Here is a 12,893-nt window from a genome sequence, read left to right on the forward strand (position 1 = left end):
ATTATTAGAAAATATACATTATTCTTAATTTATTTCAAAATTCCTTAGATATATTTTTTCCATATATTATTTGACAGAGTAGAAGGGATTATCTACGAGAACTATATAATAGACTAGTATGTAACCCGTGCTCTGCAAGACTATAATTGAAAACTTGACCTACCGAAATCTTGAAGAGCTGAAAATAGGCCTATAACCATCCTCGGTAAATTAAGAATCTATATTTCAAATTTCGAGTTAATCAGTTGAGTAGTTGAGACGTGATGATTCGTGTAGTCATTCGTGTATTTTTTATTCCGTACATGTATATGAAAACTCTTTCCTTTATTATACTCGTAGTTCTGTGAACAGTAGACCTCGAGCAGTTATAAACCACAGACTTCTCTGTCCATACTGTCCATCAGAGTAAATTCTGTCCTTTCGTGTCGGCGAGATATCGATGTGAAAACGACTAATGGCTGTTGGGGTTGGTGTATCAAAAATGATAACATCAAAAGCTAATCTCCTTCAAGACATACTGGCAACAGGTCAAGTCGGGAGGAAATACTATACTACCTCCAGTTATTAATTGCATGCAACTAATAGTCCACACAACAGCAGATTTTTTACTAAGTTACATTGAGATATTTTGTATGCAATTAATAATCCACTCGACAGGTGATTTATGATGAATAGTTCTAGTCTGATTTTTACGCTAATATTGGCGTTCAAAGGAGACTCCTTTTCCTTTTTTATTATCCTTAAAATTTCAAAAAACCTTCAATATACGTCGATGTGCCTTGTTTCAAAGTACTTGTACGCCAAATTCTATCAAAATCGAAAAATAAGTGCGACTGTAAATGCGGTTCAAACAAACAGACAAAAGCCGATCGAGTCAAAACTAAGACTTCAGCTCTGCTTAGGTCAAAAACTTGAGGAAGTGAAAACATGACCTACTGAAATCTCGAAGAACTTAAAATATGCCTATAACTATCCTCGGTAAATTAGGAGTCCATATGCAAAGTTAATCAGTTGAGTAGTTCAGACGTGATGACGCGTTATTCGTGAATTTCCTATCCCGTACGTGTACAAGCCAACTCTTTCCTTTATTATATTACGGTATAGACTAGTAGGTAACCCGTGAAAGATATAGTATGATTCATAAAGTCTAGAAGAATCAGCTGGCTTCTAAAGAATGGAGAGCAATATGATGCAGAGACAGATGCTTGTTGGAAGAATGTAAGGAACGAGGAAAAGAGGTCGCCCGAGAACACGTTGGCTGCAGGATGTAGATAAAGATCTGGCGTGCCTAGGATTGAGGAACTGGAAGAGACTGGAGGTGAATTTTGTGGAGGCCAAGGTCCACGCAGGGCTGTAGAGCTTCGTAAGAAGAAGGTAACCCGTGCTTCGCAAGGATGTATTTGAAAACTTGACCTACTGAAATCTTTAATCAATTGGCCTTTAACCATCCTTGGTAAATTAAGGGCCGGTTTCCGAGCTCGGGATTTAGCTAAGTTCTAGACTTTAAACAGCTGGAGTAAGAAAATAGGCTTTCCAAAACGGGGCATAGACGCAGCTTTTATAACAGTAGTCGCAGTTTTTATTTTCTCATTTCTATGATTGGAAAAGTTTTTCCTTGACGAAATTAAACATTTCTAAATAATTAAAAATAGCTGAAACTTTACACTTTTTTCTTTTTATTTTATTTTGTGTTTAATTTTCTAGTTTTTTTGAAATTTAATTCAAGCATGTGACAGAATCCAAGGGCAAGGCAGTGGACTGTGGATGATAGTTGGTATAAATACCTACAAATAAATCTTTGAATTCTGTGCATAAAAATACTGATAGCTTGAAGTGTGGTAAGTACGCCAATAAAAGACTAAATGAATCAACAATATAAGATTTAATAATAATAAGATGATAATAGTAGGCAGATGGCCACATACAAAAACAATTGTGTCAAATTTCTTGGGATCAATAAAATAATGATAGGCAGGTGGCCTATAAAACATACAAAAAACATTGAATCAAATATCTTGAGATCAATAAAATAATAATAGGCAGATGGCCACATACAAAGGCAATTGTAAGTAGGTTAAGTCTTTGAATCTTTAAATAATAATAGGCAGATGGCCACATACAAAAACAATGAGTCAAATCTTGGGAAAATTACAACATGTGAAATAATGTAGAGAACTACAAAATTTAAAAGAAATTAGGTCAATGACATTAATGACCATTGAAGTATGACAATAAATGCAAAGGTAGTAATAATGATACCTGAAATGAATATAAATTGAGTGCAATAATGAAAGTTATTACTAAGGTACAATAATAATGATTAAAAAATGACAATAAGCTGTAAAAAATGCTCAGCAAATAACATACATAAAAAATATATGCGGCATAGGTCTTCAGTGATTTGAATGTCAAAATAGACTTCGACCTAACAATTAATAGGCGTTACTGGCCTTAAAATATCACTTAAGAGCTAAGGGTAGCTAATAAATACAAATGAGGACAGTCCGGGTTGAATATAGGCGACATGGGCCTTCAATGAATTGAATGTCAAGACAGACATCAATTAGAACGAGTAATAGGCGACAGTGGCCTCAGAAAATCACTTGTAAAGCCAAGGGTAGCTGTCAAATCCAATAAATTAATAGTTGCTACTATTGAATACAATTATATAGGCGTCAGTGGCCTCAGAAAATCACTTGTGAAGCCAAGGGTAGCTGCTAAATACAATGAATTAATAGGCGTCGGTGGCCTTAGTGAATTGCATGTCAAGATAGACATTAATCAAATAATAAGTAGGCGTCAGTAGCCTCAGTGAATTGAATGTCAAGATAGACATTAATCAAATAATAAGTAGGCGTCAGTGGCCTCAGTGAATTGAATGTCAAGATAGACATTAATAAAACAATTAGTAGGCGTCAGTGGCCTCAGAAAATCACTTGTAAAGCCAAGGGTAGCTGTCAAATCCAATGAATTAATAGGCGTCGGTGGCCTTAGTGAATTGAATGTCAAGATAGACATTAATAAAACAATAATGATGCATACGTAAATAAAATTGAATAGAACGATTTACATAACCTGAATAAAATTTTGAAGAGGAGATGCGGCCAGGCAGACAGGCAATGACTCCGCAATACCAACAGGAACAGGACATCAGCAAGCGATGAAGTGATTGGCCATGCGATGACAAGCATGGAACGTCCACTACAGCAGGTGAATCCCCCAATGGAAAAGTAGGCTGGAGCGAGTAGAATTCCAAACGAATAATCCGATCTTCAAATTGTGGAATTTTTGGATTGATTCCCAAACGGTAGAGATGATGCACTTGAAAGTTTGAGGTTCACGAGGTGAAGCCAATTGTAGAAAAATGGCAACTGAAGCCTACACGAGGTTGTAAATTTTGACAAAGTTTATCCAATTTTAACAGAGTAACTGAGTGAAGAACTCGATGAATAATTGAATCACACTGAAGAATAGAACAAACGAATTAATTTGAAGAATAATTCACACTTTAAAAAGGTTCTGTAGATCAAATGAACAGCGATGAAACGCTCACACGAGGTTGCAATCTTTTGACAAAGTTTATCCAATTTTGACAGAGTAACTGAGTGAAGAACTCGATGAATAATTGAATCACACTGAAGAATAGAACAAACGAATTAATTTGAAGAATAATTCACACTTTAAAAACGTTTTGTAAGTCCGATGAATTCAGATGAAAGGTTTAGACCGAGCGCAGGAAGCACACTCGACTATCCACCATTGAAAAGACACGGAGACGCTGCAAGCTACAATGAAAAAGGCAAGCTGCCGGATGTGTTAGAAACGTAAGCAAAGCGCTCGCAACCGAATGGTGAAAAAGTAACAAATATCTAAAAGGTAAGATGCCTAAAGACAAGATTAAATTCTAAAAAATCGAATAGCACAAATATTAAAATTGCAACGGCAAACAATCCGACGAAAAAATACGAATAAAAGTATAGAAAACCAGCTGACTAGGGCAGTGGCAAAGAACCGCGACTGTGACGTCACTGGTCAGCGCAGACGCACAAAAGACACAGCGCGCAGACAGACAGACATGATGACGACATGATGTCTACGTAGTAGCGGAACGAATAACAAGTGAAACCGTTCCAATAGATGCTTTGTCAGATTTTACACATGACTTTGACAATGACTACGACTACGCCCCGTTTCGGGAAGCCAATTTTCTGACTCCAGCTGTTTAAAGTCTAGAACTTAGCCAAATCCCGAGCTCGGAAACAGGCCCTTAATTTACCAAGGATGGTTAAAGGCCAATTGATTAAAGATTTCAGTAGGTAAAGTTTTCAAATGCATCCTTGCGGAGCACGGGTTACCTTCTTCTTCTTATGAAGCACTACAGTCCTGCTTGGACCTTGGCCTCCTCAACAATTCACCAATAAGAATCAATATGCAGAATCCAAGCTGATCAGTCCAGTAGTTAAGACGTGATGATGCGTCATTAGTGATTTTCCTATCCCGTACGTTTATAAGCCAATTCTTTCCTCCATTATATTATAGATAAATGCTTATTTATAATCAGCTTGTTGATTGGTTGCAGACATGCTGACGTACAACATTTTGGGCATCCCGATGGTGGGCGCTGACATCTGTGGCTTCAACGGCAACACCACAGTGGCCCTGTGTCAGCGGTGGGGGCAGCTGGGTGCTTTCTATCCCTTCTCACGCAATCATAACGAGGATCAAGCCATTGTGAGTGAATGCTCTCGTAACAACTAATGCCAAGGTCATTACTCGGGTGTGTGGACCGGCGACGTATTCTCAACGTGGGATGATCTCTACCACTCCATTCCTGGTCGGTGCCTACTAGTTATTTCTTCTTATTCCCGCTGATTATTTTTCTTCTTCTCCTTCTATTGATTCGAATATATCGATGGGAAGATATCAGTTGTATTTGAGAATAGGCATTTGTGAGAAGTAGATTTACTACCGTATGTTAAATGTATAATAAACACAAAATATTTTTTTACAAATCTTACAGAAAATAGAATAAGTTTATAATAGACAAACGCAACCTTGAAAAAATAATCACATACTTACATAATTACATACAAACGCATAAAAATATACAAAATCTGTTAAGCTCTCTATTTTCTATGCGTTTTGTATGTAATTAAAGATTATTTTTTCAAGGTTACGTTTGTCTATTATAGACTTATTCTACATCTTTCTCTTCAAAATTAAATTTCCTACAAGTTCTGTGGGAAAATATTTTGTGTTTATTGTACATTTAACATAGTAAATCTGCTTCAAACCTTAAAGGAACTTGTTTTTCGGGACCAAGTTTCGCGTATTTCGTCACATATCTTGAAAATTACTGTAGCTAAAGGTCTGGAAACGGTTTTATTCAATTTTTCTGTTCATTTTACATAAAGCACGCTAAATTTTACATCTTAATTAACAGCCAACAAATACTCGTAGGGCTTCGTTTCGGCAGGGGAACTGAAATCTTCCACCCTGTATAACTTGGTAACTAAGCATTTTCGGACCTATGCTAATTAGAACTCTTTTTCCTCTTTTGATGAGAGGAATCACGCCCTGACGTATGGGCACCTTATTTCAGAACACTCTCTATAGTGACTGGAATGTTCTATGCAATTGAACGTACAAATAACCCCATTGAAATAATAGGGATACTATTCTTTATAAGGAATTAATGTCTATTTTTGTTGCTTGTTGATTGGTTGCAGATATGCTGACATACAACATTTTGGGCATCCCGATGGTGGGCGCTGACATCTGTGGCTTCAACGGCAACACCACAGTGGCCCTGTGTCAGCGGTGGGGGCAGCTGGGTGCTTTCTATCCCTTCTCACGCAATCACAACGAGGATCAAGCCATTGTGAGTGAATGCTCTCATAACAACCAATGCTATTCAATTTCTGCCCATGTGTGAATGCTCCCATAACAACCAATGCTATTCAGTTTCTGCCGATATGTGAATGCTCCCATAACAACCAGTGCTATTCAATTTCTGCCTATGTGTGAATGCTCCCATAACAACCAATGCTATTCAATTTCTATGTGTGAACGGTCCCTTAAAAAACAATGCTTTTCAATTTCAGTCGTTATGTGTACGGTCCTATAACAACCAATGCTATTCAATTTATTTACTTCTATTGTGTTTCAATATTTGTGTCTATTATTAATTTATTTTCAAGTATTTTTGTGTGTTTTTAGGGCCAAGATCCAGCCTCTCTAGGTCCTGACGTTGTGAACAGTTTCAAGAAAGCCTTCACTGTTCGGTACACCCTTCTGCCCTATCTCTACACACTGTTCTGGCAAGCTCACGACAAGGGACATCCCGTGGCTAGGCCTCTGTTCTTCGAGTAAGTTATAATTTTCAAAATTATTGTAATCAAAATTGGTACCTTATCCTCATTCAGACTAGCTCATAAACTATCTAAATTCGAGAGAAAAGTAGTTTCGGATTCTTTATTCTTTATTAGGTTAATTGATACAATAAGTACATCATCAAAATGATAGGAAGAGAAAAAAATAAGGTAACCTTGTGCTATTCCTCTCCCAAATTTAGATAAGGTTACACATAGTCCGAAATAGGTTTGGCACAAGTCTTGTAGTTGTCGACTTCAAAAAACTTTCAGTCCTTAATTATTTTCAGAGTAGATTTTTAAATTCCGATGTTTCAAAACTAAACATTTATTCTTACATGATCTATTTCTCTAGTGATGATTTAAGTAATCATTTTTAATTCTTCAATCTTTAGTGAGGTCCACGTTATAATGGAAGTAGTTGATTAGCAATGCTAAGGTTACCTTATTTTTTCTCTCCTTATCATTTTTATGATGTACTTATTGTATTAATCAATAAAGGATAGAGATTTATAGTGAGATTCATTGTTAGCATTGTTCATTGATAAATAATATTAATTTTCAGGTTCCCCAATGATAAAGCCACGTTCCGTATAAATAAACAGTTCATGTGGGGATCAGCAATTCATATTATTCCTGTTTTGGAAGAGGTAAGTTAATAGTATTTTTTAATTTATCCATAGATCAAATTAGTCAATTAACTTGTCATCAATTTAGTAGTAGAGTCTCATGTTTGAAAAAATGACAAATAATTTGAATCTATACAAGATTGTTATTTTGATTCAATTTCACTACTGTATCACAAATTAAGATTTTCTTCTGAAACTTGAATGAAATTTAGTGTATGTGAAAGATTTATTGCAACAATAAAATTGAAGTTACAGTATTATAGTAATTGTCAATCTCCAACCTATGCCTTAGATTTTAGAATTTGACTTACGGCAAATTTTTTGCTTTCCAATGAATCTCCGAATTTTTTATTCATGAGTTACCTACGCGTGCTACCAATTAAGCTAAGGAGTCACTTGGAGAAGTTCTGTTTGGTTGGGGTTTCATCGTTGCGTAAACTTTGAATCACAAATTTGGTTGAATTTCTTTTAATTGTTAAATTAAAATTATTTGATTAATAGCAATGAGAATACGCCTATATCCATACTCGGTAAATTCAGAATCTTTATGTAAAATTGCAAGTTAATCAGTTTATTAGTTAATCCTATACTATTAAACGAGCAACTTCTGTTTATATGTTTATATGTTTGTATTTCACCGGATCTCGAAAACGGCTCTAACAATTCTCACGAAATTCAGAACATAGTAGGTTTATAATATAAAGATTCGATTGCACTAGGACTCATCCCTGGGAAAACTCGCTGAAGGAGAATTAAAGGATAATTATTATTCATCCTTGGAAAAACAGCTGAAAATAATTATTTCGTCGTCTGTTGGTGATGGAAGTGAGTAAGCGAGTTCATGTGTGTGGGACTGTGTCTAAAATTATGCCTCAGCTGTTGAAATGTTGTAATCATTCAATCAGGTACTTAGTGCCGGTAGCAAAAAAGCCGGGTTATTTTCAATCTGATTAATTCCAGTAAATCCATCTTTTTGAAATGGTCTTCTCTTATTTAGTTCACGTGAAGTTGATCAGGATTAAAATTTAACCGGCTTTTGTGCAACTGGGCCTTTGTGAGGGAAATTTTTGCATTCCTCTGGGAATTAATCTCAATTTACTGTGATTATATAGAACATTTCTGTATGAATGTTATTATAATTAATTTCTTCTTTCGTAATACATTTTTTATGCTTTTGTACTCCAGAGCGAAGTTCGGTCCCCGATATTAATTGATAATGCGTCAATCGTGTATTTACTTGTATAAGCAAATACCTTCCTGATAATATCACGAACGAAATATACTATAAGAAGATATCTCATGGTAAAGGACGTTTATATTCGTTTATAAACTAAAGTAGTTTATACTACTTTGAGTTAATATTGAAAATTATGCTATCGTTTCTCTATGGTATCACCATAAATAATACAGTATCACCACACATGTCATAGTATCAACACAAAAAGATACAGTATCATCTCAACTTGATACACAACATCATAATTTGATACAAAACTTCCAAACTGAATGAATTCTACAGACCATGAGCAATGTTCGTGTACTATCTTGTCTTTATTATAATACTAATAGATGATCGATGCTACTTGTTTATGATGAATATATTATTATATTGTTTATGTCTTGAAGTAAATTACTTCTTTTTTGCAGGGTATGACGTATTGAAGTAAATTAATCGTTTTTTTTTTTGCAGGGTATGACGTATGTGAAAGGCTACTTCCCACAGTGCAGATGGTTCAACTATTACAATGGTGTGGAGCTAGTGAACCATGGACCCGAAGTCAGCATCTCGGCCCCCATGGATACCATTCCTGTCTTCATCAAGGGCGGCAACATCATTCCCACCCAGGAACCCAACGACACTATTGCTCTCAGGTATTTACACGGTGGTTCGGAACCTTCCCAAAGTAGTAGTATAATTTATTCAAATTTAATTTACTTCAAGGAAAACTCAGAAAAATTTTCATTCGTGAAGACTTCCATGCATATAATACTAGAAACATTGTAGCACCACAAATAAGACTTACTAAAACTATGAGAAACCATACTTACCAAGAGTGTATATTGTATAATAAACTGCCTCAGACAACCAGGAATCTGCCTCTAAACAAATTTCAGAAATGTATATATGTAAGAGAATGAGGATATTAAGGGAATAAGAAGAGTAGTAGAATAAGACTGTATTAAAATGAAGGACCAGAGGAAGGGGTGAGGATACCACAAAACGCAATGCGAGGATAAATAATAATGAACTAGATAAATTAATCTAAATACCTTGATATTGTTCTTTTTCACCATACATAATTGAGGCGTTGACTCGTTGGTGTGGCCACACGTCGCCTAAATGATGAATGTCTTGTAGCACTTTTAGGTATTTCACTATTTGAGGTGAAAGGTCGGAAATGAGGTGGAACAATATTGCGGTAAGGAATTGAGGTATGAGTTACAGTTTGTCACGGCCGGTATAATAATATATCATAAGACGAATTAAAATTGAATGAGGTTTTCCACAATACTGGTAATAATAAGAAAAGAATATTGTGGAGCGGTTTTAACGAGAGCGGTTTATAATGACAGAGGAATAGAAGTTTCTCCTAGCAATCACTTTACACGAATGGAAACCGGGATGATGCTTCCACTGAACACATGTGCTAGATTACAAAGAAAGGGTTACTGCTCAATCACAAGTAACCAATAGAAACCAGTTGAGGGCTGGCGGCACATTACATTTTATGAATTAGCTAGGACTCTAAAGCTACAATAAATAATAATACTAAATACTAAACAATATAGGCTACAGTTATCTGATAAATAATGTATTTTACTCACTTGAGGAATATCTGAATACCTAACTTGAATGTAATATAAATATGCTTTATCATGTATGATTTTCTATCCAATTGTGTGTACTTTTAAAATGTATATATGACTTGCCTATTGCTCTTATTATAGCCTGATGGTTGATAAAGATGAATCTTGAATCTATCATTTATATAGATTCAGCAGGCTCGCTTCGCTCGCATTGTTGCATTCCGCCAAATATTGGGCGTATCTTTGGCGTAATTTTGAAGTCCTCTCAAGACAAAATTTCTAGACCTTTGCTGAACTTCTGTACACAATTTGAACATGACCTGTCAATTACTTTGTGTGTAGTTGAAAAGTTGATATTGTGGTAATTATTCATATTAAATAAAAAGACTAAGGCTAGTTTCACACACATTCGGTTTCATTCGGTTCGGTTCGTTGCCGAAAACGAATTTAAACCTGATGGAATTTATTAGTGTCAAGTGGGCGTTAGGTTCTATGCGGTTTCTATTCGGTACCGAATTCAAACCGAATTACCGTTTCACACTTATCGGAATCTGCCGAAAACAAACGGAAAACGAAACGAACCGAACCGAATGTGTGTGAAACTAGCCTAAGAAATTGTCGAGACCACAGATTTTACTAAAAGTAGAAAGACCGGTTTCGGTTGTTACACCATTGTCAATCTCTGTTAACCGGTCTTTCTACTTTTAATAAAATCTGTGGTTTTTGACATTTTCTTAGGGTCGGTTTCCGAGCTCGGGATTTAGCTAAGTTCCAGACTTTAAACAGCTGGAGTCTTGTTACAGTGTCTCTTAAACAGCGCAGTTTTTGTAATAATCTTTATTTTCTCATTTCTATAATTGGAAACGTTTTTTCTTGACGAAATTAAACATTAAGATAATTTAAAATAGTTGAATCTTCACACTTTTTTCTCCTTATTTTATTTTGTGTTCAATTCTCTAGTTTTTTGAAAATTAATTTAAACGTGCACTGACTTCAGCTGTTTAAAGTCTAGAACTTAGCTAAATCCCGAGCTCGGTAACCTGCCCTAAGGCTAGGCGCACATCAGTTAGTCAAGACAAGACAAGACATGATCAGACACAATATTTCACATAGTTGATTATATGACGCAACTCACACTGATTAGTCATTGCAATTAGGCATGTCTTCATAAGCAACTATGTGAAGTATTGTGACTAAACGTGTCTGTTCATGTCTTGTCTTGTCTTGACTAACTGATGTGCGCCTAGTCTAAGTCTTTTTATTTAGGCTGGTCACACACTGATTAGTCAAGACAAGACTAGTCACGTTTAGTCATAATACTTCACATAGTTGCTTATGGAGTCATGTCTAATAGCAATTACTAATCAGTGTGAGTTGCGTCATAAGCAACAATATGAAGTATTGTAAAGTATTGTGACTAAACGTGACTAGTCCTGTCTTGACTGATCGGAGTGTGAACAGCCTTAGACTAGGCGCACATCAGTTAGTCAAGACAAGACTAGTCACGTTTAGTCACAATACTTCACAGCTGATTATGACGCAACACACACTGATTAGTCATTGCAATTAGACATGTCTTCATAAGCAACTATGTGAAGTATTGTGACTGAACATGTCTGATCATGTCTTGTCTTGTCTTTAGTAACTGGTGTGTGCGCCTAGTCTAAGTCTTTCTATTTAATCTGTAAATTAGTTCTTGAAATGTTGTAGACCCCATCTCAATGGTTCTTGGAATACACCTATGTTAAGCCTAGTTTATACGATGCCAATTGGCGAGACAATTGTCATAAGGCAACTGACTGACATGAAATTATTGTCTTCGTATAAACACTTCAGGCCAATTATCTAGCCAACTATCCCGACAATTGGCCCGAAATTCAACTGTCTCCGGGAGTAGACTATGGACAGTCAATTGGGCCCAGCGAGCCCCCCACCACTCGGAATCTCAGTTGTCGCGACAATTGGCGCCGTGTGAACGGTGTAGTGTAGGCCAGTAGCGCTCTCTTGTTTTTGCCAGTTCAGTCACAACAGATGACGAGCATTCGGCCATATTTAGCTGCCAACTGCCGTGCCAATAGTTGGCCGCGTATAACGGCCATATTCTCACCTCACCTTCTATTAATTTTTACCCATAAACATATCTCGAAACTGGTCACGAATGCAGAAGTACACGATCATAACACCAGAAGTAGAAACAATATAGCTTTAAGACAGCATAGGTTGAAACTGTATGAGAAAGTACCTTCTTATATTGGTTCAAAATTGTACAACAAATTGCCTGCAGAGCTGAAATCTAAGTCAATAAGCATTTTCAAAAGTAGTTTATACAGCTTTCTTGCTGAGAAGGCCTACTACAGAGTTATAGATTTCTGTGATAGCTAGTAGATATTGGCACTTACAAGTTGTATATTAGCACTAACAAATTATTGTATAGATACAAGTATAAGCGCATTGTATTAATTGTATCTCTATGACGATGTACAACTGTTTATTGTATTACATATGATTAACTGTGTTGAATAAATTGATATCTTATCTTATAAACATCTTCTCGTTCAACTGGCGTGCCTTCGATAATCCGCAAACACGTGATGACAATTGTTCAAAGACAACTGTTTCGCCAATTGGCGATGTGTAAACTAGGCTTAGGGAACTTTCTAAGTGTGTAATTTATTCTCAATTGAAATTGTGTCTCATTTTCTAGTCGCAAGAACGATTTCGGCCTACTTGTGGTACCAAATGAGAAAGGAGAAAGTTTCGGAACTCTGTTCTGGGATGACGGCGAGTCCATTGGCACCTATGAGAAGGGCGAGTACGTGCTGATCAATTTCACGCTTAAAGGCAGCACAATTGAGAGCAAAGTTTTGTCCAAATGCAAGCTGTCCAACATGAAGCTGGGTTCTGCTTCTGTGCTTGGAGTTGGGGCCACAGTGAACAATGTCACCGTCAACAAGAAGAGTTTTGATAATTTCATGTATTACCCCAAAGAGAAGGTAGGTTTTCTACATCTCAGTGCCGGTTGCACAAAAGCCTGTTGAATTTTAACCTTGATAAATTCCACGAGAACTAATCAAAGAAGCTGTAT

General features: G+C 36.2%; 1 protein-coding gene across 1 annotated transcript in view; it reads left to right on the plus strand.

Annotated features, from left to right (window-relative positions):
- The window catches only part of LOC111055492 (lysosomal alpha-glucosidase), a 59,833-nt gene that overhangs the window by 39,637 nt on the left and 7,303 nt on the right, over positions 1–12,893 (plus strand). Inside the window, exons 12-16 of the mRNA XM_039429365.1 lie at positions 4,580–4,731; positions 6,220–6,368; positions 6,937–7,021; positions 8,691–8,872; positions 12,513–12,801. Coding sequence (XP_039285299.1) covers positions 4,580–4,731; positions 6,220–6,368; positions 6,937–7,021; positions 8,691–8,872; positions 12,513–12,801 — 857 coding nt within the window. The remainder of the gene's footprint in view (positions 1–4,579; positions 4,732–6,219; positions 6,369–6,936; positions 7,022–8,690; positions 8,873–12,512; positions 12,802–12,893) is intronic.

This window comes from Nilaparvata lugens, chromosome 5 (genome assembly GCF_014356525.2).
Source record: "Nilaparvata lugens isolate BPH chromosome 5, ASM1435652v1, whole genome shotgun sequence".
NCBI classification, from domain to species: Eukaryota; Metazoa; Arthropoda; class Insecta; order Hemiptera; family Delphacidae; genus Nilaparvata; species Nilaparvata lugens.